We start from the raw sequence: 27,235 nt of genomic DNA, 5'->3' as shown, positions 1-27,235 counted from the left end.
ATTTCTCTATATTTCTGCAGTGCCATCTTAAAAATATTGCTTTTCACAACACTAGATTTAGTAATTTCTAATTTCTATCATTAAGTTAATTTTAGTATAATTACTAGATTTACATAGGTGCCCTAGTTTTGAACAGGAAATTTTTATTAGAGTTTGAATACAAGTATTGTTTTTATGTCTTAGTGGTCCATAAAATAGTGGCAACATATCTTGTAAGGACAGCATTTTGTTCTATAGTTTTTCCTATTAAGGCACGGACAAAGAATTATTTTGTTTCTACTAAGGGTGAGGAAATGGGTAGGTTCTACTTGGAACCGAATGGAACCAACTTCTAACCAACCCTATCCAATCTGTTACAGGGTAGGGTATGGTTCCAAATTCTTGGAACTGACCCCCACCGAAGTCGGTTTCAGGGTTTAGGGGTTTACCCTACCCAAACCGACCCGATGAACCAGCCTTGGAACAGAATTTACCTTGAAATAAACCCCAATATATTCTAAAATTTGAACCTAAGCACTCATGGTTACAAAAGCCATGGTATCACTTTACCATCAAGTTACTTAAGTGATTTGATTATTTGTTTTCATTTTAATATTTGAATGTGTATAATAAATAATGTAAAAGGTAATATTTACAAAATTTAAATTATAATGACACATTTTAAACCATATATTAATATATTATGATAATCTACATATTATAATCAATAAAGATAATATAAGTTTTAAACTATATATTATCATTATTGAAAATCAAGCTTTTGAAAGACAAGTTTCAATTTTTTTCGAAGGGGGAGAGTAAAGAAAGAACAGGTTCCATGGGTAGCATAGTTGTCAAGGCATTGCCTAGGCAACTAGGCGCCTTGCCCAAACACCTTGGCTTTTAGCAACTAGGCGCCCTTATATATATATATATATATATATATACTTTGTTTTAATGTTTTACTATTGAAATTTAAAAGATCAAAGGGTTTTGAGAAGAGAAAAAGAAAGAAAGAAAGAAAGAAAGAAAAGAAAGAGGAAAGAAAGAATAGAATAATAAAGTTATTTTTTCTATTATCTCTCTCTAATTAAATAAAACAGAAACTCCAACCTTATTTTTTTGTTCTATTTTACATTCCATCTTGAATATTTATTGTATAAAGTCGATAACCATCTTTAGCCGCTAATTAATATGAATTTATTTTTTCAATTAACATATATGCTGAATGGTATATAAAACTAGGAAACTAGACAAAAGTCAGATTTGTATATTATAAAATTTTTATCGCCTAGGCGACTAGGCGCCCCAGTGTCGCCCAGAATCGCCTAGACGCCTTGAAAACTATGATGGGTAGACAATGGAACCGACCCTGAAACTGCCGAGGCCAGAACTGACCCTAGAACCGACCTTCACAGGGTATGCATATGATACATCATACAATAATGCCCCCAAGCCCCATAGTACAAGGAAAATAAGATAGGATCAGTATATAGAATCTCTACCCCCCCCCCCTCAAAATAATGTCGGGAAACAAGCATCAGCTTGTCAACTATAAGGTAATCTTGATTGCACTAACAGTATCTGCATAAATGCAAGATCATCAAGAAGGGCCAGAAGACACACAATTTCACTACAAACAGAGCTCTATATTCAGCTTCAATGGAGGATTTTGAGATAGTCCATTGCTTCTTACACTCCCAAGAGACAAGATAATCCCCTAGAAAGGAACGCCAACCAATAGTAGAGTGTCTAGTGTTTGCCTTTGGGCATCCTGCCCAATCAGCATTTGCATAGGCAAAAAAGTCTAAGAGATGAGGAAGAAGGGAAGAATGATCCATGTGACAGAGTTCCATGTATATAGTGGATGATTCAGAGAATTATAAACATGTGAGATTGTTGAGAAGACATAAAACAGACCACTTGAACAACATAAGAAATGACTAGTCGAGAGTCACAGTGAGGTATAAAGACCGCCAACAAGCTACTGGTAGAGTATAGCATCAAGGAGGATTTCACCATCATACCAAGAGCGCTGAGTATCATGCCATGTTTGTTGCATGCAATGAAATTATATGGTTACAGAGACTTTCTTCAAGAGCTTCACTTTCCTCTCTCTACCCAACTACCCCTTCACCACTAATCTCCTTGCTAGCATTGTCTCTTTCCCTCATATCTCCTCAAGTATTCAGCTTGTCAATATCTTCACTATGTCTACCACACACTTTTTTATAATATCTTCACTATACTACAAGTGATGAAATATCACCCAGAAGAGAAACAAAAAAAAAACAATTCCAAACAGAAAAAAAGAACACAACATCAATTCCCCCCACTATCAAAATTCATTACATTCCAAAAACCAAACCCAAAAGGCTCTTTGTTATCTCCCTCAAACTCTAGAAGAATTAGGACCCATTCCATAATCTTATTGCAAACTAGAAGCAAGACAATCATGAGATTTGTATCTGTCTTCAAATCTATTTCTTTCTTTAAGGAAGAGGGAGCATGAGACTACAGTTCACAGATAAAAACTATACCAGTATTGAAGCTGAGCACACAACTGGACAAATAATGACTTATCTTCAAGAAAAAAGAATCTGAAATCTTCCAATACACTCAGAATAAAAAGTCCCACAACAGAAGAAGGATTTCCTAGGAAACAAGTCCAACTAGAAAAGTATTCAAAGTTAACAGTCCAAGAAAGAGAGATTGCAGTCCTACCGATTCAAAAAAGAGATCAAAATCTTACTAAAACAGATTGAAATATTCAACCAAACCAAATAGTATCTAGAATTAGTGAGGGTGACACCAACTCTAGAGTTTCAGTGAACCAAGCAGCAAATCAAGAGAAATCGAAGAAAACCCAACCTGGTAAGTGTCCTTTTCCAGGAGAAATACCAGAAGAAAGCTCAAAATCCTTTCCAAACGAATTTGAACCAGACCAGGCAAGGATATATCAGTACAGCTCCTCTGGGTGACACTAAATCCAAAGCTTTATTCGGCTCTAACGCTTCAAACAAGAGAACCAAAGAAAACCCTAAAGCTGCTGGCACAGAAGTCTAGAACAGAACAGAGTATGATGTTGACTGATCAAAAAAATACACAGAAACTTCAAACCAGATGTGGAAACTCAAGAGTAATCTTCAATCTTCAGTAGAAATCATATGCTGAGAGTTGGTGCAGAGAACCTGCTCCAATACCACGTCAATAAGATGAACAGTAGAGAGAACATGTTTGTGAATTTGAGCAGAGAACACGTCCGTGAGACTGGAATTGAACTCATACCATAGCATGAAATAGTCGAAATGTAAGATAGACTTCTGACTTATACTCTTATAGTGCAATCAACAATGAACAAAACAAAATACTTGTATCCAAGCCGAGAAACAACAAATGAGGTTACATAACTATGTACAATTTCAAATGGTGAGATAGCATGCTAAATGTGTGAGAAAAGGGTAGAGTGTGACTCTTAAACAACAAGAAACACGTGATGTATCAAATGCATGTAAAGAAGGAATTTTACTTTTAATGGAACTACAGTCAAACAAAATTTTAAATTTTTCAAAATGTGGATGTCCCAAACATTTATGGCTCCCAATAATTATTCCTTTGACTAACAAAAGAACCAGAAGACAATGAACTAAAATAAGATGATGACGATAATGCCTCAGAATTCTCGAATTCCAACGCAAACAGACGGCCCAGCCTACGCCCCTTCCCTTTCACCTTCCCAGTGTACCAGTCCTCAATCAAACAACCATCATGAGAAAATGTAAGTATATGACCTTAGCCAATAGAAATCAGATTAGTAGTAAGGTTGGAAACATGGTTTTCAAGACGCCAAGGCGAGGCTATGAGACCATGACCCTCTCCCAGGCAATGGAATTTAAAAACAAGAAGTCATGGATTTCTGTCCCTTCTAAGCTATTTTTTTTGGTTTTATGTATTAACCTACAAACCTCTACACATGCTTCTGTGTTTGTGTTTCTTATAGTGTTACTTCAAGTAAGCAAAACACAATATTAGAGTTACAACTCACAAGTTAGAACTTAAAAGAACTGAAGGGGGAAGAGCCCCTATTCTATACCCAGAAGAGCTGGTGAAAAATATTAAAATAAGGGGTGGAGCCCCTGTTTCAGACACCACTGATGAGAAAAAATGAAGCTGAAAAATGCAAGAAATTTAAGAACAAAAGGGGATGGAGCCCCTGTTTTAGATCAAGAAAAACCTAGGGAACAAATACTAAAATAAAAGAAGAAAGTAAAGAAGAAAAGTTGGGAGTGGAGCCCCTATTCTAGACCCAAAAAAGTTGGTAAAAAATCCTAAAATAAAAGAAGAATATGAAGAAGAAAAGAAGGGGTGGAGCCCCTTTTCCACCCCTATTTCAGACACCAATAATGAGAAAAAAAAAAGTTGAAAACATGCAAGAAACTTAAAAACAAATAAAGGGGGCAGATCCCCTCAGTCCAATAAAATGATTCAAAAAGCTTGGGGAAAAGATACAAAAAAGAAGAGGAGAAAAATGGGGTATAACCAACAAAAAGAAAGGAAACAGAGAACAAAATGAAGAAGAAGAAGAAGAAGAAGAAGAAGAAGATGATGATTAACTCACCTTGACTTAAAGGACTGTGTGGGAACGATGGAGGGCTGTTGTTCTCTCCTATTCCTCAGTTCGATTCTTTTGTCAAAGTGAAAGCCTCAAAGATTAAGTTTGTTATTATACTTCCCTCACAACAAAAACATGATAACATGCAACAGGTTCTATTATAAAAACTAGAACCAACCAATAAAATATTATATATTTTATATTTGTTTTTATTCAATAAGTATTATATATTTTATATTTGTTTTTATTTAATAAGTATTATATATTATATATTTGTTTCAGTTGTCTAAGCATGCACCTAACATTATTTTTTCCTAGCATTTGGGTGAGGCGCTCTTTGAAAAGCACCTAGTCGCCTAGGCATCGCCTTGACAACTACGGGTCAGAACAAAAAAGGTTTTGGTAAGGGGAAAGGAAGCAGTAGATGAAAGCTCAAGGGACAAGTCATTACTACCAATGATATTTAATTTCTCACCATTGGTGATAATGATCTGTCTATGGTGGGTTTCAAAAATATTATCTAGGGTTCAGGGTAACTCCTATTAGTTGCACCAGAATCAATGATCCAAACATGAGATTGAGAGGAACAATAACCAGAAAACTCAGCAAATTGGTCGATAGCAGAAAAGGTAGAGGAAATAGTAAAGGATACCGGTTGTCAAATTTTTTGTTCATCCATAGAGGTAGAAGGTTCACCCTTAATAGAGGAATCACCCTTGGTAGAAGAGATGCCTGCGGTTTGTGCCCCATTCACTTGATATGCACTTGGTAGGTTCTTCTTCTGAGCACCCTTAGATGGCCTAACCAGACAGTTTGGAATGATATGACCATGCTACTTACAATAAGTGCAAACATTCCTTTTCTTGCAGTGAGAAGCAATGTGTCCAAACTCCTTGCACTCATAACACTAAGTTTTTGAGAAGTCCTTAGCACCTAACTTCTTACTTTCTTGAACAATAAAAGTAGTGTCAACCCCATAATTAATTAATTTCCCATCAATACTTGCAGCAGTCAGGTCTAGTAACCTTTCCACTCAAATATCCTTCCAGACCTTTTTCCTTCAACAAAGAAATCAAAATGGAACTTCCACATGCTGTAGTTAAACTATCACTTTCAGCTGATCAAAACAGCCTTCAAACAGTGCTCGATGATGGTCAAAAAACTTCTCAAACAGTCCTTAAACATCCAAAGAAACAAACTGAAACAATAGCTGGTAGACACAACCTGCTCTGATACCATGTCAATCTACCAGTTCAAGAGGCAAGAGACAAAGGTTTCAGGGGTGTCAAATGTGATCCACGACCCCTACCCCCAAAGAGTCAAAGGAATAGAAAAAATAAGACTATAGTACAACAGGGACTATAGTACTACAGTACATCAAGAGTCTCCACATTTCCCACATCTCTTTTGGACTTCAACTAGTGGACTTGTTCACTAAAACAAGGACACATGCCAGGCATAATTTCCTCATTAACAAATTAACACCTGTATCAAGGCAGCAATTTGAAGGGTACTTCTATTGTATCATGAGATTACATACTAGATCATAAAATTACAGTCTCTAGGGAGGATCTGGGGAATAAATTTGGGGAAGTGTTGGGATTCCAATTGTGTAATCTGGAAAACTTCATGATAAGCTAGTAATTTTCTGGTTGTATTCATGTTTATGGCAATGACTTATCACCTACAAGAATGCACTTTTTCTTTTAATGAAATTTCATTTTACCACAAAAAAAAAATTACATACCAGATCATTCTTTTGCATTCCTACGCAATTCTTAGGTAAGGGAAGGAAGAATGGTCCTTTCTCATTCTATTTTGACTTTAATATATAAACTAGATTCTTAGTAAACATAAATATACCTGCTCCAGGTCTGATAGTTTGAACCTGGGCAACCCCATTTCATCCATGGCTGCCAGAAACCTTTTAACATTATCCAAATACACCTCAGAAGAAAGAATGTAACTACTCCCCTACAGGAAATAACACTAAATGAAAATCCCAACTTCTAAAACTAACAATTAACAGTATTATTGAAAATTCAGATGTGTACAAAAGAATCCAACCTCATTTTCAGGCCTAGGACTAAGCCTGTTTACAATACAACAGAGAACAGTCCCATCAATCAAACATGCTCTTATATCCTCTTCAGAAGCTTCCAATGGCAACCTCAAATCAGGAAGAATACCATTTAACCACTCCACCAAATCTGCCCATTTCTTATCTGTAAAACAAACCACAAGTCAGTGCCATAAACAAGGAGAAGACAGAAGATGATAAAGTGACTTTCCATACCCTCAGCTTCAGCATTGGTATTTAGTGCCATTTCAACAATATCTCCATATATAGAAGACTTTGAACTATTGAAATCCCCATTTTCTCTAGTTCGACCTTCAGATTGAGAATTCATGATGAGATTGTCAGAAAGGGGCATTTGGCTTCAGAGCTCAATTCTTGAATGTCATGCCAAAAGCAAATAATCCCATGCCTTCTTAAATCAAAGGAGACAATTTATCCCCAATGAACCAATAACCTATTCTGTGCATATATTTAAGCACAAATGCAGCATCCCTGGGAAAAAATGTGTCACCAATGAGAAAGTAATGGACGCCATATAGTCCAATATATGCCTGATATAAATAACAAAGGTCATGCCATTTAGTAATTATATCTGATAGATGCTCCGATAAACAACATAGATGAATTGAGATGCCTCCATTAATTGACCAACCAAAGAGGGAAAATTGCCACCAACAATTAGTAAATGAAAGCTTAAATTTGCACCAATGAATGATGAGAAATTCAAATGAATTGATTTATGGTGTATTATGTTACATTATAGAAAGCAAACAAAATATCCCACATAGGATTACACCGGAAGCTTTTTTCCTTCTAAAACATAAACTCCTTCAGTCAAGAATCACAACAAAAGAAATGGCAAATTAACTTTTGAATCAACAAAAGAAATCACAACAAAACAAATATGTATTAAGTGTTAAAAGAAAGATTTTGAACCAACAATCGTCCCTCTATTTTTCCATGCAATCGGCTGATCTAGGGCTGTATGGACTAATCCCAAGAAGCTCTAAAGATTGCACTGATAGCAACTAGAAATTAAAAGAAACAAAAAGAGTTTAAGAAATAAAAGCAAAAAGTAAGAAGGTGCCTTGAAAGGAGAACAAGTAGAAGTTGAGAGAAGAGTGAAGAGAAAGCCAATAATAATCTAGCCATCTCCCCCATTAACTTGTATACTTAAAGAGTAAAAAATAAACAGTGTCAAATATGCCCTCAATAGGGCGGCTACTGTCCACACACTTAAACATAACTTAAAGAAACTTTAAACTGATGGGCCTTGGGCCCAATAACATTAACTAAAAAGCAAAAAACATAGAATAGTAAATCCTCAACAAAAGCCACTTTGTATATTCAGCCATTTGACCTGTAGGTTGTCAAGACTGCTATTCAGTCTTGATCACTAAGAGATTTCAGGTTCGACGAGAAGAGAATGTGAAGATGTAGAGGAAAGAGTGGTGGAAGAGCAATAGAACACAGAATTTTAGGAGAACAGAATGTCAATATTCTGCCACCGCCACTTTAAGTTAATATATATATAGGTTATGCTAGTTACATGAAAGGACATATCTGCCCTTGGTGTTTACATCATAACTACTAACAAATAACAAACAATATAAAACTGAAACTAGAGATAAGAGAACAGAAAAATAACCACAGCTGTGACTAGCTACATTCTACACTAAGGACAGAGTGGGACCACAGCTGTGGGGCCCACATCATTGTTCTCTACACTCCCCCTCAAGTTGGGAGTATATGTTCATCATTCCCAACTTGGATAGATCCGCCTCTATCTTCTTTCTTGATACGACTTTAGTAAGAATGCTAGTTGCATACTGGATGTGATGTAAGGGAGGCATACTTCTTGAGAAGAGACCCTCTTTCTCACAAAATGACGGTCAACTTCAATGTGTCTGGTTCTGTCATGTTGTACTGGATTATGTGCTATATTAATGGCGGCTCGATTATCACAGTACAGCATCAGGGGCTTCTCATACTCAATACCCTACTCCTCAAGTAGAGATCTTAGCCATAGGATTTCAGCCACTCCATTGGCCATGGACCTGTATTCTGCTTCAGCACTTGACCGAGAGACAACACTTTGTTTCTTACTTCTCCAGGAGACAAGGTTTCCTCCCACAAGGGCACAATATCCCGAGGTAGACCTTCTGTCATCAACACTCCCAGCCCAATCTGCATCAGTATAAACCTCCACCTTCATGTGATTGTTGTTCTTGAAAAGTATGCCCCTACCTGGGCATCTCTTCAAGTAAGCTAAGATTCTTTCTGCCACAAGAAGATGTGTGGTTCAAGGAGAATGCATGTACTGGCTGACAACACTAACAGCATAGGTAATATCTAGCCGAGTGAGGCAGAGATATAGGAGCTTTCCTACCAGTTGCTGGAACATAACTTTGTCTTCCAGAAGCTCCCCACTCTCAGCACTAATCCTGTGATTCTGTTCAACTGGTGTATCTGCAGGCTTGACACCTAACTTTCCAGTTTCTGCCAACAGGTCTAGGACATAGTTCCTCTGAGATATAAAGATCCCCTGTTTGGATCTAGCAACCTCAATACCCAAAAAATACCGAAGTACACCAAGGTCCTTTACCTCAAATTCTTGGTGAAGAAATTGTTTAAGATATTCAATCTCATGGCTATCATTCCCTGTGACCACAATATCATCAACATATACTGCCAACAGTGTCAAAGAGGACTCCACCCTCTTGATGAATAGGGTATGATCTGACTGGGCCTGTACATATCCAAACTTCACAAGTGCTAGTCTGAATCTATCGAATTAAGCCCTAGGTGACTGTTTCAAACCATACAAAGCCTTGTTGAGCCGACAGACCTTCTTACCTACTTCTGCATCATAGAATCCAAGAGGCAAACGCATGTAAACTTCTTCCTGCAGATCTCCATTCAGAAAGGCATTTTTCGCGTCCATTTGGTATAAAGGCCAGGTGTGACTTGCTGCAAGAGACAAAAGAACTCGAATAGTAGCCATCTTGGCTACCGGTGCAAATGTCTCTAAGAAATCTATGCCATAAGTCTGTGTAAACCCTCTTGCAACTAACTGAACTTTGTACCTCTCAATAGACCCATTGCGTTATGCTTCACCGTAAATATCCATCTGCATCCAACTGGTTTCTTTCCTTTTGGCAAATCAACTACCTCCCAGGTGTTGTTCTTCAACAGAGCATCCATCTCAACTTGCATTGCATCTTTCCATTCAAGGACGGATAGGGCTTCTTGCACTGTTCTTGGAGTAGGGACATTGGAAATGGAGCTGAGGTAGGACCTGTAGGTAGGAGATAGACGATCATAAGATAAAAAGTGGGAAATACAGTGGGTTGTGGATGTGGTACAATGTCGTTTCCCTTTACGGACTGCAATTGGAAGGTCAAGATCATTTGTAGGGGAAGTCTCTGTGGGCTCTGGGACTGAAGTATCTGGACCTGGAGCTGCTGATGAGATTGGAGCTGGTCTGGACTGCTAATGATCAGGATCAACCTGCCTGCACCGCCTGTGATAAACCCTCAACTCCTGATCCCGCTGACCACCCTCATCATTGCAGCTTTCCCTCAACTCCTGATCCCTCTGACAACCCTCACCATTGCGGTTCTCATTACCCAATGGAATAGGTAAAGGAACTTCCCCACTCTCACTGCTCTCCCCATGAAGACAAGAACTCAAACCCCCACTCTCACTACTCTCCCCCTGAGGGGCAACCCGAGGATAATAGGGTGTCCCCTCAAAGAAAGTGACATCCATGGAGACAAACTTCCTCCGGAAGGCAGGATCATAACAGCAATAACCATTTTGAGTTTGTGCATAACCAAGGAAGATGCATTTGGAGGCTTTTGGTTCGAACTTGGAGGGATGGGGTCCGAGAAGCTGAACAAAGCAAGTGCAACCGAATGTCTTAAGGGGAATAGAAAACAAGTCCTTACGTGGGTGTAGAAACGAAAAAGGAGATCGTATATCAAGGACCCTGGAAGGGACCCGATTAATAAGGTATACCGCTGTGAGGATAGCATCCCCCCAGAAGCGAATAGGGACATTGGAAGTAAACATGAGGCTTCTAGCCACTTCCAAAATGTGCCTATTCTTCCTCTCAGCAACTCCATTCTGCTGAGGTGTATGAGGGCAAGAGCTCTGGTGGATAACCCCATGATGAAGAAGATAAGATGTCAATGATTTGGCAAAGTATTCCTTTGCGTTATCAGATCGAAGAACTTTGATCTTGGCATCAAACTGGGTTAGAATCATTTGGTGAAAATTTTGGGTCAGGGAAGGTACCTCATCTCGTGAACGCATGAGATAAACCCAAGAAAAACGGGTATGGTCATCAACAAATAACAAAAAATATCTGTACCCACCCATGAAAGGGATATGATAAGGCCCCCAAACGTCAGTATGCACAATATCAAAAGAATTATCACTCTTTTTATTACTCAATAAATAAGGCTTTCTACAATGCTTAGCAAACTCACAACTTTCACACTGTAGTTGAGACAACTCAATAGACTCAAATAAAGTAGGAAACATACTCTGTAAAGATCGAAAAGACAAATGACCTAATCGGTTATGCCAAAGCATAACCGGACTCACACTCTGAGAAACAAAAGATAACTTCTCTACTGACTCTCCCTGACGGAATCGCTCCCCGAGCAGATAGATCCCATTCGTCTCACGGCCAGTCCCAATCACCTTCTGCATCTTCAAGTCTTGAAAAACACATCGGTCAGGGAAGAAGGTTATTGAGCAGTTTATATGCTTGGTAATACTACTGACTGAAAGAAGGTTAGTATCAAGCTTAGGCACATGCAAAACAGATGATAGGGACATAGTATTTGAAAGCTTGATGTCACCCTTCACAGAAATAGGAACCAAGGAGCCATCAGCAATAGATACCTTACCTCTACCAGAAGACAAATGGTAAGTAGTAAACAATGAAGGCAAGCTAGTCATGTGATCAGATGCACCTAAGTCTATTACCCAATAAGGCTCAGTAGCACCTGGAGCTGAGGCATGATAGGCTGAGGCTCGAGTACCTGAATGGGCGAAGGTAGATGTGACAGGGGCTGATGGAGGCTGCGGTGGCTAAGCTGAATTTCCAACCTCCTTTTCTAGCTGTATTAGGGCAGCCCGAACTGCAGCTAAGGTCTCCAAAGATGTTCCTTTTGTGCCAGATGAGGATGCTGAATCAGTGTTCATGGCTACATGAGCAGTGCCCTTCTTGTTTCTTAACTTCGCAGGAACCAAGTGAGGATGCAATTTCCAACATGTCTCTTTTGTATGTTTGGGTTTCTTACAATGTTCACATACTACATCCTTTTTGTCTTCCTTCCTCCTGTCCTTCTCTGAATCACCCCCTGATTTGGGTGTAGCCGCTACAAAGGCTGATACGGGTTGCATCATAACCTTCCTTCTGGTTTCTTCACTATGTACAAATGAGTAGGCCTGAGAGAGAGTCACACTTTCTCTAGCCAAAATCTACTGCCTCACAATATCGTATTCTGGGTTCAGTCCCGCCAGGAACTCAAACACTCTGTTTGTCTCAATGTGCTTTCTATGGGTTTGAGCATCTTTGGGACTCTCCCACTCAAGAGTCTCTAAGTGATCAATCTCATGCCACAGGGACTTCAAGGTAGAGAAGTAGACTAATACCAGTTTCTCTCCTTGTTTAAGGGTGTTCACTTCACATTTCAATTCATATGCTCTAGCAATATTAAGGGGTTGGGAGTAAGTTTCTTTCATAACATCCCATATCTCCTTGGCTATCTTTGCCCACAAATAGTTCCTGCTAATATGAGGCTGCATAGAATTACACAGCCATGTCATAACCAAGTAGTTTTCTTGCATCCACTTGGTATATGTCGGGTCTCCCTTGGAAGGTTCTTTCATATCTCCCAGGAGGTACCCTAATTTACCTCTTCCACCAATAGCCATCATGACTGATTGGGCCCATTCCAAATAGTTTGATCCATCAAATTTTACGGTCGTAATCTGACCACCCATCTCAGAAACACCACCATAACTGATGTTCCCAAGACTGCCTTCTGCCTGAATCTTAGACTCCATTTCTGTCAAGTCTCAAAAACAGTACTTGAGTCACCAATCACAATCAAAAACAGTATAGGCCTGATCTGTATTGCCAGTGTATGTGCACAAAACCAAAGTAATTCTGATCTAAAACCAACTAGCCAACACAGTAGTAGCTGTCCATAGATCTCTAACCCCCTTAGAACTCTGTGAACAGCTTTAAAACAAAACTGATATGCTAGGGAAAGTTAGGGTTTTAATCAGTCCTGAAAGGAAGCAATTCAGTCGCACAGTCCAAACTGTATAGATGAGCTTGCATTAATAAGAAACCCTAGAATCTGATCGGACCTACCAATCAACTTAAGAGTAGCTCTAGGTAGATCACGGAGTTCAGTCAACCACTAGGGCTTGCCGCAGATCACTTTCAAACCCTAGAGTAGAGAGAACACAGTTCGGTTCAGGGTTTGCTGTAAAACCCTAGGAAATCGAAGAGAGAAAGAGCTAGAATGGTTCGGCCTTCCCCTCCAGATAGGTCCAACCTATCTTCTCTGAAAGAACTTCTATTAAAAAAGTAACAACTTACAAGGAAAAATAGTTCGCTGCCTTCTAGGGTTACTTGAACCCTAGTATTCTCTGATCCTTCCTGACCACCAACACTCAGCAACCCCAGCAAGTTTCCAACAGCTGCTAGTACCTCTGGCGATCTCCAAGAATCAGTCTGGGAACTCCTCTTCAGCTTTCAGTCCTAGGAGATTCTCATGTGGTCGATTGGTATTAGACTCACATGAAAAACCCTAACTTGGCTCCGATACCATGTAGGTTGTCAAGACTGCTATTCAGTCTTGATCACTAAGAGATTTCAGATTCGATGAGAAGAGAATGTGAAGAAGATGTAGAGGAAAGAGTGGTGGAAGAGCAATAGAACACAGAATTTTAGGAGAAGAACAGAATGTCAATATTCTGCCGCCGCCACTTTAAGTTAATATATATAGGTTATGCTAGTTACATGAAAGGACATATCTGCCATTGGTGTTTACATTGTAACTGCTAACAAATAACAAACAATATAAAACTGAAACTAGAAATAACAGAACAGAAAAATAACCACAGCTGTGACTAGCTACATTCTACCCTACGGACAGAGTGGGACCACAGCTGTGGGGCCCACATCACTGTTCCCTACATGACCATTTCTGCTGAGAAAGCAAATATCTCATATCATTCCACATCTAGAATGAATGATTTTGAAAAGTATATCACAGGTTGGTTCTACTCTATCATGTAAATTGATATTGACAAGTTCTAAGAAACTTACGAACCGTGGTAGCAGCATGCAATTCCTGAGGACTATAGTAGCCAGATGGAAGGAGGTAAGAATGAAGCTGTTAAGCTGGAATATGAGGGGTTTAAGGGAGAGAAGTAAGAAGGCAGTGGTGAGGAATTGGATTAGAAAACATAGACCAAAGATAGTGCTATTGTAAGAAACAAAACTGGAGAAATTCAATGTGGACATGAAGGAAGAATTTTGGGGTGTGAACAGTGGAGAGTGGTTGGAGTTAAATGCAAAACAGCTGTTAGGGGGGTTGGTCATCTTGTGGATTCCAAGGGTCTTCAGGAAAATAGATGAAAGGGTTGGTCTATTTTCAAGAAGTGAATGGGGACTGGTGCTGGGGTGTGACAAATGAGTATGGTCCGAATACAAAAGGGGAGAGGGTAGAGTTTTGAGAGGACTTGGAAGGGCAACTGTTGGGACGAGGAGGTTTGGGGAGTTCATTAGTAGGTTTGAGCTTAATGGTCCACCTCTAAATGGTAGAAGGTTTACTTGGTTAAATAGGGACAAGTTACAACAATTAGGAGGCTAGACAGATTCTTGTTTACAGGGGATTGGATGGAGTATGTGGGAGAAGAGGTGCAAGAGCCTTTGACATTATGTATGTCAGGCACAAACCCATTTATTAAGGAAATTTATAGTTGTTCCTAGGGCCAAACCTTTCAGATTTGAAAATGTTTGGCTGCATCAACCAAATTTTCTTGATTGGGCAGAGGAGAAGTGGAGAAATTTTCATGTGGAGAGTTTATCAGGGTTCAGGTTAGTAAGAAACTTACAGTTAATGAAAGAGGAGATCAAGAGTAGGAGGTTGGAGGCAATTGGGAGTGAGGAGAATAGAAAAAAAGTGTTGGAAGTTGGCGAGGTTGGATAGACTGGAAGAAGAAGGTAATTTCACAAGAGAGGCTTAGTTGGAAAGGGAGGGTCTAGAAAGTGAGTGGAGAGGCTAATTCTTAGAGAGGAAATAAATTGGAGATAGAAGTCAAAGGCAATCTGGTTGAAAGAAAGAGAAAAAAACACAGCTTATTTTCATGTGTTTGCAAATGCTAGGAGGAGAAATTTTATTTCAAGAATTCAGGTGGGGGAAGATTGGTTGATTCTTGGGGGGAGGTGCAAGAGAAGGTGGTGGATATTTACAAGAAACAGCAAGGGGGTGGAGCTAGGTGGCTCTTGTTTGAAGAGGATGGGGATAAAGTCCCTGGGCTAGATGGCTTTCATTTTAATTTCATCAAGTTCTATGGAATTTTTTGGAGGATTTTATGCAGATGTTCAAGGATTTTGTGACTCCAAAAACTTGGACAGAAGAGCTAATGCAACTTTTATTTCTTTGTTTCAAAAAAAAGGATGAGGCGGTGAATATAAAAGACTTTAGGCCAATAGGTTTGATTAGCAGCCCTTATAAACTATTGGTCAAGGTGCTGTCGAGGAGGTTAGATGGCATTTGCGGAAGGAAGGCAAATATTGGATGGGGTATTAGTGGCTAGTGAGTGTATTGACTCGAGATTAATAAGTGTGAGGCCTGGTTTGGTTTGTAAGGTTGATATCAAAAAGGCGTATGACCGTGTAGAGTGGGGTTTCTTGAAGGAGGTGCAAAGACTTATGGCTTTTGGAGAAAAGTGGAGGAGATGGGTGTACACTTGTCAGCTTGTGTTTCGTTTGTTTCTTTCTCATTACTTCTTTGTGGAGTATCTTCGGAATTTTTTCAAGCATCTAAAGGGTTGAGTCAAGGGGATCAAATCTCCCTTTTATTGGTTTTAGATGCCTCAGTGGAACAGGTGCCGAATTTGAGAGCCATCTTAGCTAACTTCGAATTTTGAAATGCTAATTGGGATGAAAGTAAACCTAATGTTTTCGAGTGCCAGATTGGAGAGTTACCTTTTCTTTATTTGGGTCTTCCGGTTGGCTCTAAGTCATCTGCAGTAAGAGTTTGGAGGTCTATCATAGAAAGGGTTGAGAGGAGGCTGGAGAGGTGGAAGGCAAAATACCTCTTATTGGGGGATAGAATTACACTCGTTAGAAGTGTTCTCTCAAACCTACCAAGGACCGAGATGTTACCTTTCATATTTCATTGTTGAAGATTCTAGCTAAAGTGGCTCTCAAGTTAGAGAAAATTTGGGACAAGATGTGTTAGGCAAACAGAAGGAGGGGTTGGGATGTGTGTAATGAGTTGAGGGGTGAGCAGGTGGTGTGGTGTCCTAAATTTATTTTTGGAAGATGTTGCTGGACATACTCGAGAAAACCAAGATATCAACTTCTTCAAGGGATGAGCTCTGTTGGAAGGAGTGTAGGGATGGAAAGATCCCAGTGAAATCTTTTCATCTGGCTTTAGTTAGAGACAATTTGGACTCAGACCAAGTAGAAGGTGTGGGAGGGAATCCGGTTCCTCCTAGGGTGGAAGCATTCGTGTGGCTAGTAGCATTGGCTAGCATCTTAGTTACAGATCATTTGAAGAGCAGAGGCTTCAGTTTGGCAAGCTACTATTACTTATGTCATTCGGATAAGGAGACAGTCTGCCATTTGTTCTCTTGCAAGGTTGAAAATTTCATCTGGAAATTTTACTCCTTCCTCTTTCGTGTTAGAACATTTCAGCGAAGAACCGCAGAAGAATTATTCTCTTCTTGACCATCAAAGGTTGCAAGAAGACAAGGATCATGTGGAGCCGCATTCCATTTACAGTGCATTGGATCATCTGGAATGAAAGGAACAAAAGGCTGTTTGAGAATAGAGCATTGAGTTGTTAGTGGCTTCGGTTGGAAATGATCAGGCCACTATAGATTGCTTCTTGCTTTTCTAAGACAACAAATTACCACCAACAATAGTGCAAAAACTAGGGATGGCAATTTTCCCCTTTTCCTCAATCCCTATGGGAATCTGCCCCGAATGGGGCAGGGATGGGGATGGAGAAATTTCCGTCCCCATTGGCGGGGACAGGGAGAGCACTCCCTACCCCGTGGGGGGCCCCCGATCCCCATCTCGTGGGATCCCCGCTAATATATATGTATATACGTATATATGTATATATGTATTCATAGGTTTATATATGTATATGTGTACACACGTGTCTATATATTAACATTTTTAAGAATATAGTTGAATATGTTTTTTATTGTTTTTAATAAAAAAACAAAAATAAAATGATTGACATTATAAATATTCACTAGGAGTGGAGATCCCCGCGAGGATGGGGATCCCCATGGGGACGGGGATGGGGATAACCTTGTTTCCGTTAGCAGGGACAGGGATGGGGAGAGGCTCCCCGTCCCTGCCCCGCCCCGCCCCATTGCCGTTCCTAGCAAAAACCAAATATAGGGTCTATCACTTAGGAAACCTGCCCCATATATGTCCGTATTAAGCCTCCAGTTTCATGTGCCCTTGATCAGAAAACAGCACACCTCTACTAGGATGCTTCTTAGGTGTCCCACCCTTTCTGTTAAGTACGAATACCTCTGCAAAACTGAAAAGAGAAGAGAAGAGGAGAAGGGGAAACAAGAAAAGGCCAATTAGAGTAGTCAATCTCTCTATCGAAGTTGGTTGTTTTTTATATAGATCTTTAGGAAAAAACATAACCAACTTAAACATTAAAAAAGCATAAATACCCTTTTCTAACTAGTTTATAACACTCCCCTCAATCTGGAGAGAATAGCTCAAAATTCTTTTTTGATGAATATTAAATCTTAAATTTTTTTGAGTAATAAATTATTTGGCTGACCTATTAGAATCCTTAACACTTCCTTTAGGTTCAATTTTTTTGGTGGAAAGTTCAAATTTTATTTGAACTTACTCTCTTGCATAGTTTAACTCCTGAAATCTACAAGACAATTTTGTAGCATATTATTTTGTCTATTAACCTTAGTTTCTTGGCTTTTTAAGAGCCCGTTTGCTTCATGGGAATATGGTCTGGAATCAAAATCTAAATGGAGCATGCCATTTGGTTGGGTGAAATTGGAATCTCATTCCTGTTCCTGGAAGAATGGCATTCCCCCATTTGAGGGAATGCCCGTTCTTTTTTTCAATAATAAAAGAAAAATTTTATTAGAAAGTCATTTGTGAGAATGGTCATTCTGCCCCTCTCCCCAAGAACGAGAATCCCATTCCAACGGTTGAACCCTACAAACTCTGGCAAGGTAAGTCACCATGGATCATCACTGGAAATAATGCTTCTTTTATCATCTCATAAAATATCATTGTATATTACTTCATGTTTCATAATGTTTCGACCATGTCTATAATTTTTACAATATTTCTATATGACATTGCTAACATATTTCCTATATTTGGATGACCATCATCCACCAATACTGGCATTTTGAACATTGCCCAAACCCATGCCTCATAACAGGCACAATGCATAGACAGCCAACCATCCCAAATCATAATATGGTAGCACTTTACTAGATAAGGGGAAAGGGAAGAGAAACTCGGGGAGGATTTAGGTTGAAGATGGGAAGAGAAAACAGAAGATTTTGATCAGGGAATTGAATGGATGATCCATTTTTTCTTGTTGTCATTGTTCTTCTTCAACTGGAAAAGAATAGTTCACTAACAAGGAGTCATAAGTCATATAGTGAGATTTAGACTAATGATAAATCAATGTTTACCTTTATTATCTTGGCTTTGACCTGGGTGGTAATGTTTTACCTTTTCTCTAAAAGCCATCTGCAGGGGAAAAGCATGACATCATTTTTGTATCAGGAATATGATACATATATATATATAAACAGAAAGCACAAGTGATCATTATGTGCAGTATTTAGCCATAACAAGGTGTCTGTTCAAACTTCCAACAAGATCCAGGAATTAGGATTCCAAATAAACAATTATAACAAGAAGCTACACTAAAAACATCGTTTCTTTCCAATTTTGAGTAGCAACTTTTGGAAATGTACCATGTACTCTGTTTCAAGCTGATGGTGAAGACTTAACAGAAGAAATAACATAATTTTAGAGCTGCCCATGCACAACTACTTCACTCCATTATATCACACCAACATCATAACTCCACGAGCATCATACCAATTTCTCCCTAGAGGGCAGAATTCTGACATTTAAGTTCAGTTCATAGCACATTTTTCCTATTCAAACTTTTATTAATCAATAACAGAATTTCATTAGAGATATAAAAAGATAATTATAATATTAGGAGAAATAAACTTGAAACTTGGACCATTTCTCAATTTGTGTTATTGATTGAGAGTATGGACTCACAAAAACAAGTGGAGATTGTAGTATCCACTCTCATGGCATATTGGTTCTCGTAGATAGGTGGATTCCACGTATAGGTGGATCTTACAAATATTGGATCTCGCATCATAGGCAACCTCACAGCTTATCTGATCTCATGGGACTCCAAACTCATGGTGGTAGCTTGGTATCACAGACTGATCTCATAGCTAGGACTCACTGATCTTGCTAGACTAACAGTGGTCTCGCATTAACAGCTTGTGGGGACCGTTACTTTTTTTGGTATTTTAATGCAACACGCTAATAACTCTCAAGGTAGGTGGAAATAGGTAGAGGAACTTGAAACCGCATTTCCACTGGGACAACCCAGCTAACATACCAACTAAGCCACCACTCGGTGGGGAACCATTCCAGTTAGGGGTTTTTCTCACATTAATAGCCTTGTATCTCGCATGGAAAGTTATCTTGTATCTTGGGGGTCTAAGAAAAAAAACAAGAGAGTGTGTGAGAAATGCAGGAGGTGGAACTTCGGGTGTATTGGGAGCAAGTGCTTTGGTGAGAGGCTGAAAAGACTGTAAGTGTAAATCTCCATTGCTGATAGTGGATTTCATCTCCTCTGATTCCCATCGACTTAGGCCATAAAACAAACCACGTAAATCCTTGTGTGCTTTGTGTGCTCTGTTTTGCATTTTTCTTTTCATCTTCTCTATTTGCCAATCCGTTTTTCAGTCCTGGATTTTCTATAACCTCAACAAGATGCATAACACTGAATGGATCTCAAGTAAAACACAGAAAATCAAGAAATGACTTCAATACAAAACGTATATAACCTCAGATTTTCCATTCCAATTTGGAACACCAAATATGATTGCTTTACTGTTACATTTCATAAGAACATGATGAAAACGCCAAATTATTAACACTGAAAGCATTATACAAGCTTGTACAAGTATATGAAATCCCAAGTATACATACAATTATCTCCAAAAGCGATCACAAAACACGAATTCCAATACATGTATCGTGATTATATACATATATATAAAAGAGAAACCATAAAACCAACTGGTTAGGAAATACACAAAGGAGAGAAGCGAACAAAATGCAATGATCCGAGTGAATATTGAAACCTACAGAAAGAATCAGCCATGAACCGGGTAAGGCAATGGAAGATCGACCCCTGTTCCTTATCTGGTCTGCACCCGGCAAAGATAATTCCATAATCCGATAAGAACTAAAATAGAACAGGCATCGACATCGCCTGCAAACTGGGAGCAGAGGTCGAAATGCCTCGGAGGCGTTGTTTGTTCTGTATGTGTTCTTCACGTCCTCTTGGTAAACCATTTCTCTATCCGTTCTTCGCGCCTTTTCGCTCTCTACGTCCGAACACCGCTACAACTCCTCCTTTTGAGGAGATGTCCCCTCCACTCTGAATCCTGTGTGTTTGGACTCGATGCGATTTTCCTTCGAGTCCATCCAATCGTACGGGAGATCTGATTCGGTGCTCACTAGACCATATTCATACCGTTCCGGATGTCCTGTTCACGTTTATCGTAGTGATACATGGAGAACATCTTATCCTCTGAATAGCCCTATTTTGAAAAAAAAAAAAACCCTATTTTGACCATATCCCATTTCTTTCTATTGTTTGGTTTCCTTTAACAAGGGGTTTTTGAAAAAAAAAAACTTAATAAAGTTTGCTAAATTGACAAAAAAGCCCTATTTTGACCTATCAAAACTCACCCATGAATTTTGATAAAAAAAAAAAAAAAAACCTTTTTTGCTACCACATGTATGATTCCACTTTATTGGTCTATTATTTTTTAAATATAATGTCTTTTCCATATCATAGTCCACCCAAAAATTAATACTTTTAGACTAAGAGGGTGTTTGGAACTACATAGGTGTCATTTGAGTAATTCCCCTCTCATGTTTTTTCATAATGGCAAAAGGTGAATTTGGTTTTTGTATATGTCTATTATTTGGGGAAGTTATTTTTTAAAGTTTTATCCGATTAGGCATTTTTTAACCATTATGCTGATATGGTGCCAAGTGCCTAATTATCATAAACAGTTGTAATTATTACATTTCTCAGTTTTAAAAGCAAATAAAGTACACGCAACCAAACACTACTCCCTCCCGGTGGCTGGTTGCCTCACTACTCTAAATTGGAATGATCTAAAACCCTTTAACTACCGCACAATCCAACCTCTTTATTTTTTATTAAGAGTAATTATCAAAAACTCACAATGAATTTGCAGCATTTTTCTTAAATCCACCATAACTTTTCAAAACACCTAAAACTCACCATGTCTTAACATTAAACAGGAGACAGGATTTGCTCCTCACTCTTAGCGCCTTACACGCACATCCTACCATGCATTGGGAGCATCTCCTGTGAATATTAGGTATTATTCATGGGATATTCCCAATGCACGGTCGATATGCATGTGAGGCGCGAGTAGCAGATCCGGTCTCGTTGAACGGAGTAACGGTTGTTAATATATTATCATTTTACCCTTCATATAATATATACAGATATATTTATTTTGATTCCCAAAACCCATTTCTTTTTCTTCCTCAATATCTATTGAGGAATACTTTAGAAAATTTTGCCTCTTCAATCCCCAATTTTTCGATAAAGAATGTTTGAAGTTCCGCAGCATAAAGTATTCGTCCCTACTCGAATAAGGAAAGAGTAGAGGTGGAGTCTGAGATTTTACAAATAACTTGGCTCTTCGTGCTTGCTTCCCCATAAGCTCTAAATGCTCTCTAATGGGAGTTAGACCAAGCTCTTTCAGCGGCAAAACGTCAAGAAGCGTGGAGATTTCTTGGTTGAGGTCATGGAAGTGGCCAGAAATCGAGGAATTTTGTAGGAGAAGCCACAATCGGCTCGATTGTGAGCAGTAATCTAGAAGAGTCTTTGGCCGATAAATGAGAAGATAAAGCTCCTTCAGACAAAGAACGACAAAGAGGACGACAAAGACCTCTATCTTCCAAATCAGCGACCTAGAATTCTCCCGTTGGAAGGGAAACACTCGATGCAAAAAGGACGAGATCAACTCATTAGCAACAATGGAGATCATCTGAACCAGCCCGATGTTGTTGAGCTTGACCGGAGACAAGAAAGCCTCAGATGACAGTGCTCTTCTTCTTCGCAAAGAGGAGAAAATAGCAGTTGATGCCATAGAAGTTAAGGATTCAAAACCCTCGCTTCCTCTCTCTCTCCTCCTTCAAATGAAATGAGAAATCAACCTCAACCAAACCTTTTCCCAACCTTCTCTCCTCCTTGATGTGTACGATCTCTTCTGAAATCTGAATCCTCATGAAGTAAGGCTTTGTTTTATCTGATTTTATAACTTGGGATTTCCATGTTCTTTTATCTGGTTCTCTCTTCATTTTTGCCCATTTTCTTTCATTATGATCTAGCATGGCGTCATATGGAGATTGAATGGGAGCGATTGATAATTGAACAACGAATCCTCTAAACAAATTAATTGATAATTGCTGGCAATGGGAGCGGTTGAGCACATTGAATGCATAGATGATAGATTAGAACCCACGCGGATGGTACAACGAATCTTTCTCTAATTCCTTTGTCTTACTTAGGAGGGTCCATCCTTTGCATGGTTTATGTAACGATGATTGATAAAAAACGTACAAAACTCAGCCCGTTCGTTTGCTCTTAAGACTACATCATTCATTGAATTGCTCTCTGCCTCTCTCTCTCTCACCAGACTGAGAACCAAAGTTATTGAATAGCAAATAAATACGTTAACCGCCATTATTTTTGTTTTCTTAATGCTGCAGCTGGACTACAAATGACTTCATCATTTTCGCTTACCCACCACCCACCTTGCCATATTTTATCATTTCCACTTCTCAATTTCGTTAATGGCAACCATTACGCCTATACATGTCATCTGCCCTGCCCTACTACTTTCCCCTCATCTCTCCCTACTTCGCACCCGAAACTGTTCCATTCCTTTCTTATTCACTTTTGTGAGGACACCCTTTGACAGTCTAGAGCAGCCCAAGTCGCTTCGCTTAATGGGTCGGCTTGTTACCCCAACAAGACTGATCTGCTAACCCCAACACGTTCATCCTCGACATATCATTCTAGTCTGGCATGGGCAAAGCCAAGGCAACGTTGATGAGAGTGCTTATGGTCGGATTCCCAACCCCAAGATCGTACTTACCCATAAGGGCATGCAGGAAGTTCTGAGCAACAGAGGAAGAGTGAAGATCGGTAAAGAGAGACCCTAAATGAGTATATATATATATTTTTTTTAATTCGCCAGTCAGGGGCAATTTGGTCATGTGAATTGTATATATGTTGACATGGACAACTTATGTTAGTGAATATTAATGGTGCTGGAAAATAAAAATTCATTGACATGGTGAGTTTTAGATATTTTGAAAGGTTGGTGGGTTTACTAGAAATGATGAAAAGTCATGGTGAGTTTTCCAACAATTACCATTTCATCAATAGATAATTCCCTTTTATAAGATTCATAAGAGTTATGCAAAAATAAAGGCCATTTACACTGAAACTGAATTGAAATTTGATTCGTTGCCGCCATTATTAAAGTCATGTTAGTGGAAAGCCAACAAAGGATGAGGGAAAAGATAAAGAAAATAATGTTTTACAAAATGGGGAAAGATGAAAAGGAAGAGAGGGATAGAGAAAATTGGGAAAGAGATCTTAATTTGCTGCTATTGGTGGTGGTGTTTGATGAAAGAAGATTTGGCCCGACCTCATAGTTACGCAACACGTGGCAAAGGCAACAGCTTGGCACAAAAGCACGCCTAAAGCGTGAGCACCAAGGGGAGAAACCGGCTGACCGAACTCCCTACTAGGAACCCAAACTCACCCTTCGGCCCCAAACCAGACAGTAATCCGAACTGGCATGCATATAACAGTTTGGGACATACCTCGCCGAACTGGCCTGCCTTGTAACAGTTCGGAACACACCTCGCCGAACTGGCCTGCCTTATAACAGTTCGGGATACACCTCGTCGAACTGGCCTGCCTTAGCAGTTCGGGACACACCTCGCCGAACTAGCTTGTCCTATAGCAATACAGGACATACCTCTGAACTCAAGATTTCGCCTCGATCACCATTCCACCACATCGCCCTCAGGACACCAAAACCAAACAAACTGTACTATGCCTGACACCGAGGAAGTCCGTACCCAAGGGCGGTGCACCTAACTGACTTGGGATATGACGTTTGACGGCCGCACTCCAAATGGCCACCTGCCACCGCCTCCTGACACCGCCATCTCCAGTTAGAGAGACGGTTCCGACAAAAGGCAGTGACGGTTTTGTCCTAGTAGAAAGGACGACACCTGAACTAATAGATGCAAGGGTAATCATACCCGACCTGACAAGGGCTTCAGAGCGAGTGCGCGAAGTGATTATAAAAGGCCCCCTACCCCCAACAACAAGGTATGTGAACTTTGCGCCACCTGCTCTATACTTTGTCTTTGAGAGTATACTAACTTGAGCTTCGGAGTTATCTCACCGGGTTCCCCCCAGAGTTCCCTCATCTTTCCTGCTTCAGGCTCCCCATCGCTCTAGCTCAGAGGCGAAATCATTGACAGCTAAGACCGGTTGGATTGCGCTCCATCAGTTGGTGTCGTCTATGGGAACGCTTCTAAAAGCCTCCCTCTAAATCTCTCCTACCTACCCTTCTTTCAAAAACTCCAACACCCATGGCCTCCTCTAACAGTGCCGGATGTGGAACAAAAACGGCCACCACCGGAGAACAATTCAATGTTCCCGCGGTGTGCATTGGGCAGTTCACCATCCCTCTTTCAGTGGATGGGATCCCCTGTTTGAATGTGCCACAAACAATGGCGCCCATGAACCCTCCTTCGTTGAACATCCCTCTTCCACTCCCTATTGAAACGAACTTTGTTGAACCAACTGTTGTCCCACTGGCAAACCGCCAGAACCAACTGGACGATCTAATGCAATGCATGCGAGCAATGCAAGCCCAAATGCAGCAATTCTAGCAGCACCAACTCCAGCAACACCAGGTACTGCACCACCTCTCCCAACACCATTATTAGCAGCAGTTCCCTCAGCTACCCTTAAACCAGTCACTACCCCCCCGGCACCCTATTTCGAAGCCGGTCAAGGCCTCCCCTCAAGGTGGACAACCTCACCAAGGAGAAGCTTTCCGACCCCAGAACCACCCTAATAGCCAGGCCTCATCCCCAAGCCGAAAGCAAAGAAAAATCGCCCCAGCCTCGCAGCTCGCAGGTGGGTCAGGAACATCGCCCACAAAGTCACCTTGACGCTCCAGGCCTGAGTTCCCACTCACGGAGAACCGGTTCAGCGCCCTAGCAGCAAACCAACATTTCGGGCCCATCGAGCTCGGCAACACGAAGGCCAGCACTAGGCCCACTCAAAGAAGGAGCCAGCGAAGTCGCCGAATTGCTACCCATGTCCTACTCGAACTCAGAGGCAAGGAAGAGAAGAGCTCGGGCGAGGTAAAAACTGTCCCAATTCTCTCAATTCCTTCCCCCCTTTCAACAGAACTTCTGGCAGTCCCCTTGCCCAGGGACTTCAAACTTCCATCTCTGGACAAGTATGATGGGTCCTTTGACCCCAACGACCACGTCAACACATTCCAGTCACAAATGCACCTTGCTAGGGCCAGCGAGTCATGCATGTGTGTGGCCTTCACCACCACCTTAAGGGGGGTGGTCCGCACCTGGTACCGGAACCTAACTCTCGGGTCAATAAGAAGTTGGGCCCAGTTCGTGCAGATCTTCATCACACACTTTGTTACCAGCAAAAGGTGCCCCAGAATCGAGGAAAGTATCTTCGGGGTAATCCAAAGAGAGGGAGAACCCATCCGAAGCTACATCAAGTGGTTCAATGAAGCATGCTTGCAGATCCCTCGATTAGACCCTGCGGTACAGCTCGTTGCGGCCAAAAGGGGGTGACGCACAAATAATTCAAATGGCACATGGTGGCCAGCTAGCCAGCAACCGTAGCCGACTTCCTCAAACTTGCGGACAAGTTTATAAGAACAGATGAAGAGATCAACCAGAGAACCGAAGGCGGGGTTGAAAAAAGAAAAAGAGAAGGCGAGCCCTCCAACCCCGGCGACAGAAAAAGCCAGACCCGAGAGGCGAAGCCAAGCCAGCCGTCCCGAGCTCCCTTAGCAGTTCGGATGGATTACACGCCATTGAACACAAGGTGGACCGAGAACTTGATGACGATCAAGGACGCCCCTACATAAAGTGGGCACCTCACCTAAAGAGCAACCCAAACGAAAGGAACAAAAACCTATACTGTAGTTTTCATAAAGATCACAATCATAGTACCGAGCAATGTAATAATCTCCGCGACGAGATAGAGGGACTCATCCGTCGTGGGTACTTGAGAAATTTTGTACATAATGATAGTAGTAATAAAGCAGGTCGGCAAGGGGAACACGGGAAGGATGTCCCCGAGTCGAGCAGCAGACAGGCTGAAGTCTTGCAGCGACCTCCCCCAGAAGAGAGGCCAGTTCGGGGAACCATCCACGTGATAGTGGGCGGTTCGGTGGTGGCAGGTTGCACTTCGACAGCAGCACGGATGTCAGTTCGCGAGGCAGCCCGAGAAGAGCAGAACCCTCCCAAGAGGCCGAAGACAGAAAAACCGATCTTTTTTACAGAAGATTATGCGAGAGGTGTTCACTATCCCCACGACAACGTGCTCGTCATAAAGCTTAGGATCAACGACTTCGAAGTCCGGTGCGTACTTGTGGACTCAAGCAGTTCGGCGGACATCCTATTCAAATCGGCGTTCGACCAATTACAGTTGCAGAAAAGCAAGTTGAAACCCTCGCACACTCCTCTGGTGGGCTTCAGCGGAGAGGAAGTCAGGCCTCTTGGGAAGATAACAGTACCTGTGGAAGTCGGCACATGGCCGTGCGCGGTAAGACTCAACCACGATTTCCTGGTGGTCGCGACCTCCTCCCCATACAACGCCATAATAGGGCGACCAATT

General features: G+C 40.7%; 1 protein-coding gene across 9 annotated transcripts in view; it reads right to left on the bottom strand.

Annotated features, from left to right (window-relative positions):
* The window catches only part of LOC148864150 (kinesin-like protein KIN-14J), a 59,067-nt gene extending 38,501 nt beyond the window's left edge, over nt 1-20,566 (bottom strand). For 5 of the 9 annotated variants that reach the window (XM_088975428.1, XM_088975427.1, XM_088975426.1 and 2 more), the window contains exons 1-5: nt 20,359-20,566; nt 18,642-18,699; nt 6,888-7,163; nt 6,659-6,816; nt 6,455-6,565 (exon numbers count right to left, since the gene is read on the bottom strand). In XM_088975428.1, the coding sequence (XP_088831554.1) occupies nt 6,455-6,565; nt 6,659-6,816; nt 6,888-7,026 (408 nt within the window). In that variant the 5' untranslated portion in view covers nt 7,027-7,163; nt 18,642-18,699; nt 20,359-20,566. Of the gene's footprint in view, nt 1-6,454; nt 6,566-6,658; nt 6,817-6,887; nt 7,223-18,641; nt 18,700-20,358 lie in introns of all 9 variants that reach the window. The other 4 variants (XM_088975429.1, XM_088975434.1, XM_088975433.1 and 1 more) reach the window with 4 other exon arrangements.
* Nucleotides 20,567-27,235: the final 6,669 nt, after the last annotated feature.

This window comes from Nelumbo lutea, chromosome 3 (assembly GCF_056320005.1).
Source record: "Nelumbo lutea isolate HS-2025 chromosome 3, American lotus-T2T, whole genome shotgun sequence".
Taxonomy (NCBI): Eukaryota; Viridiplantae; Streptophyta; class Magnoliopsida; order Proteales; family Nelumbonaceae; genus Nelumbo; species Nelumbo lutea.
Note: the sequence above shows the minus strand (reverse complement) of the source record. Positions and strands in the feature narration are given on the sequence as shown.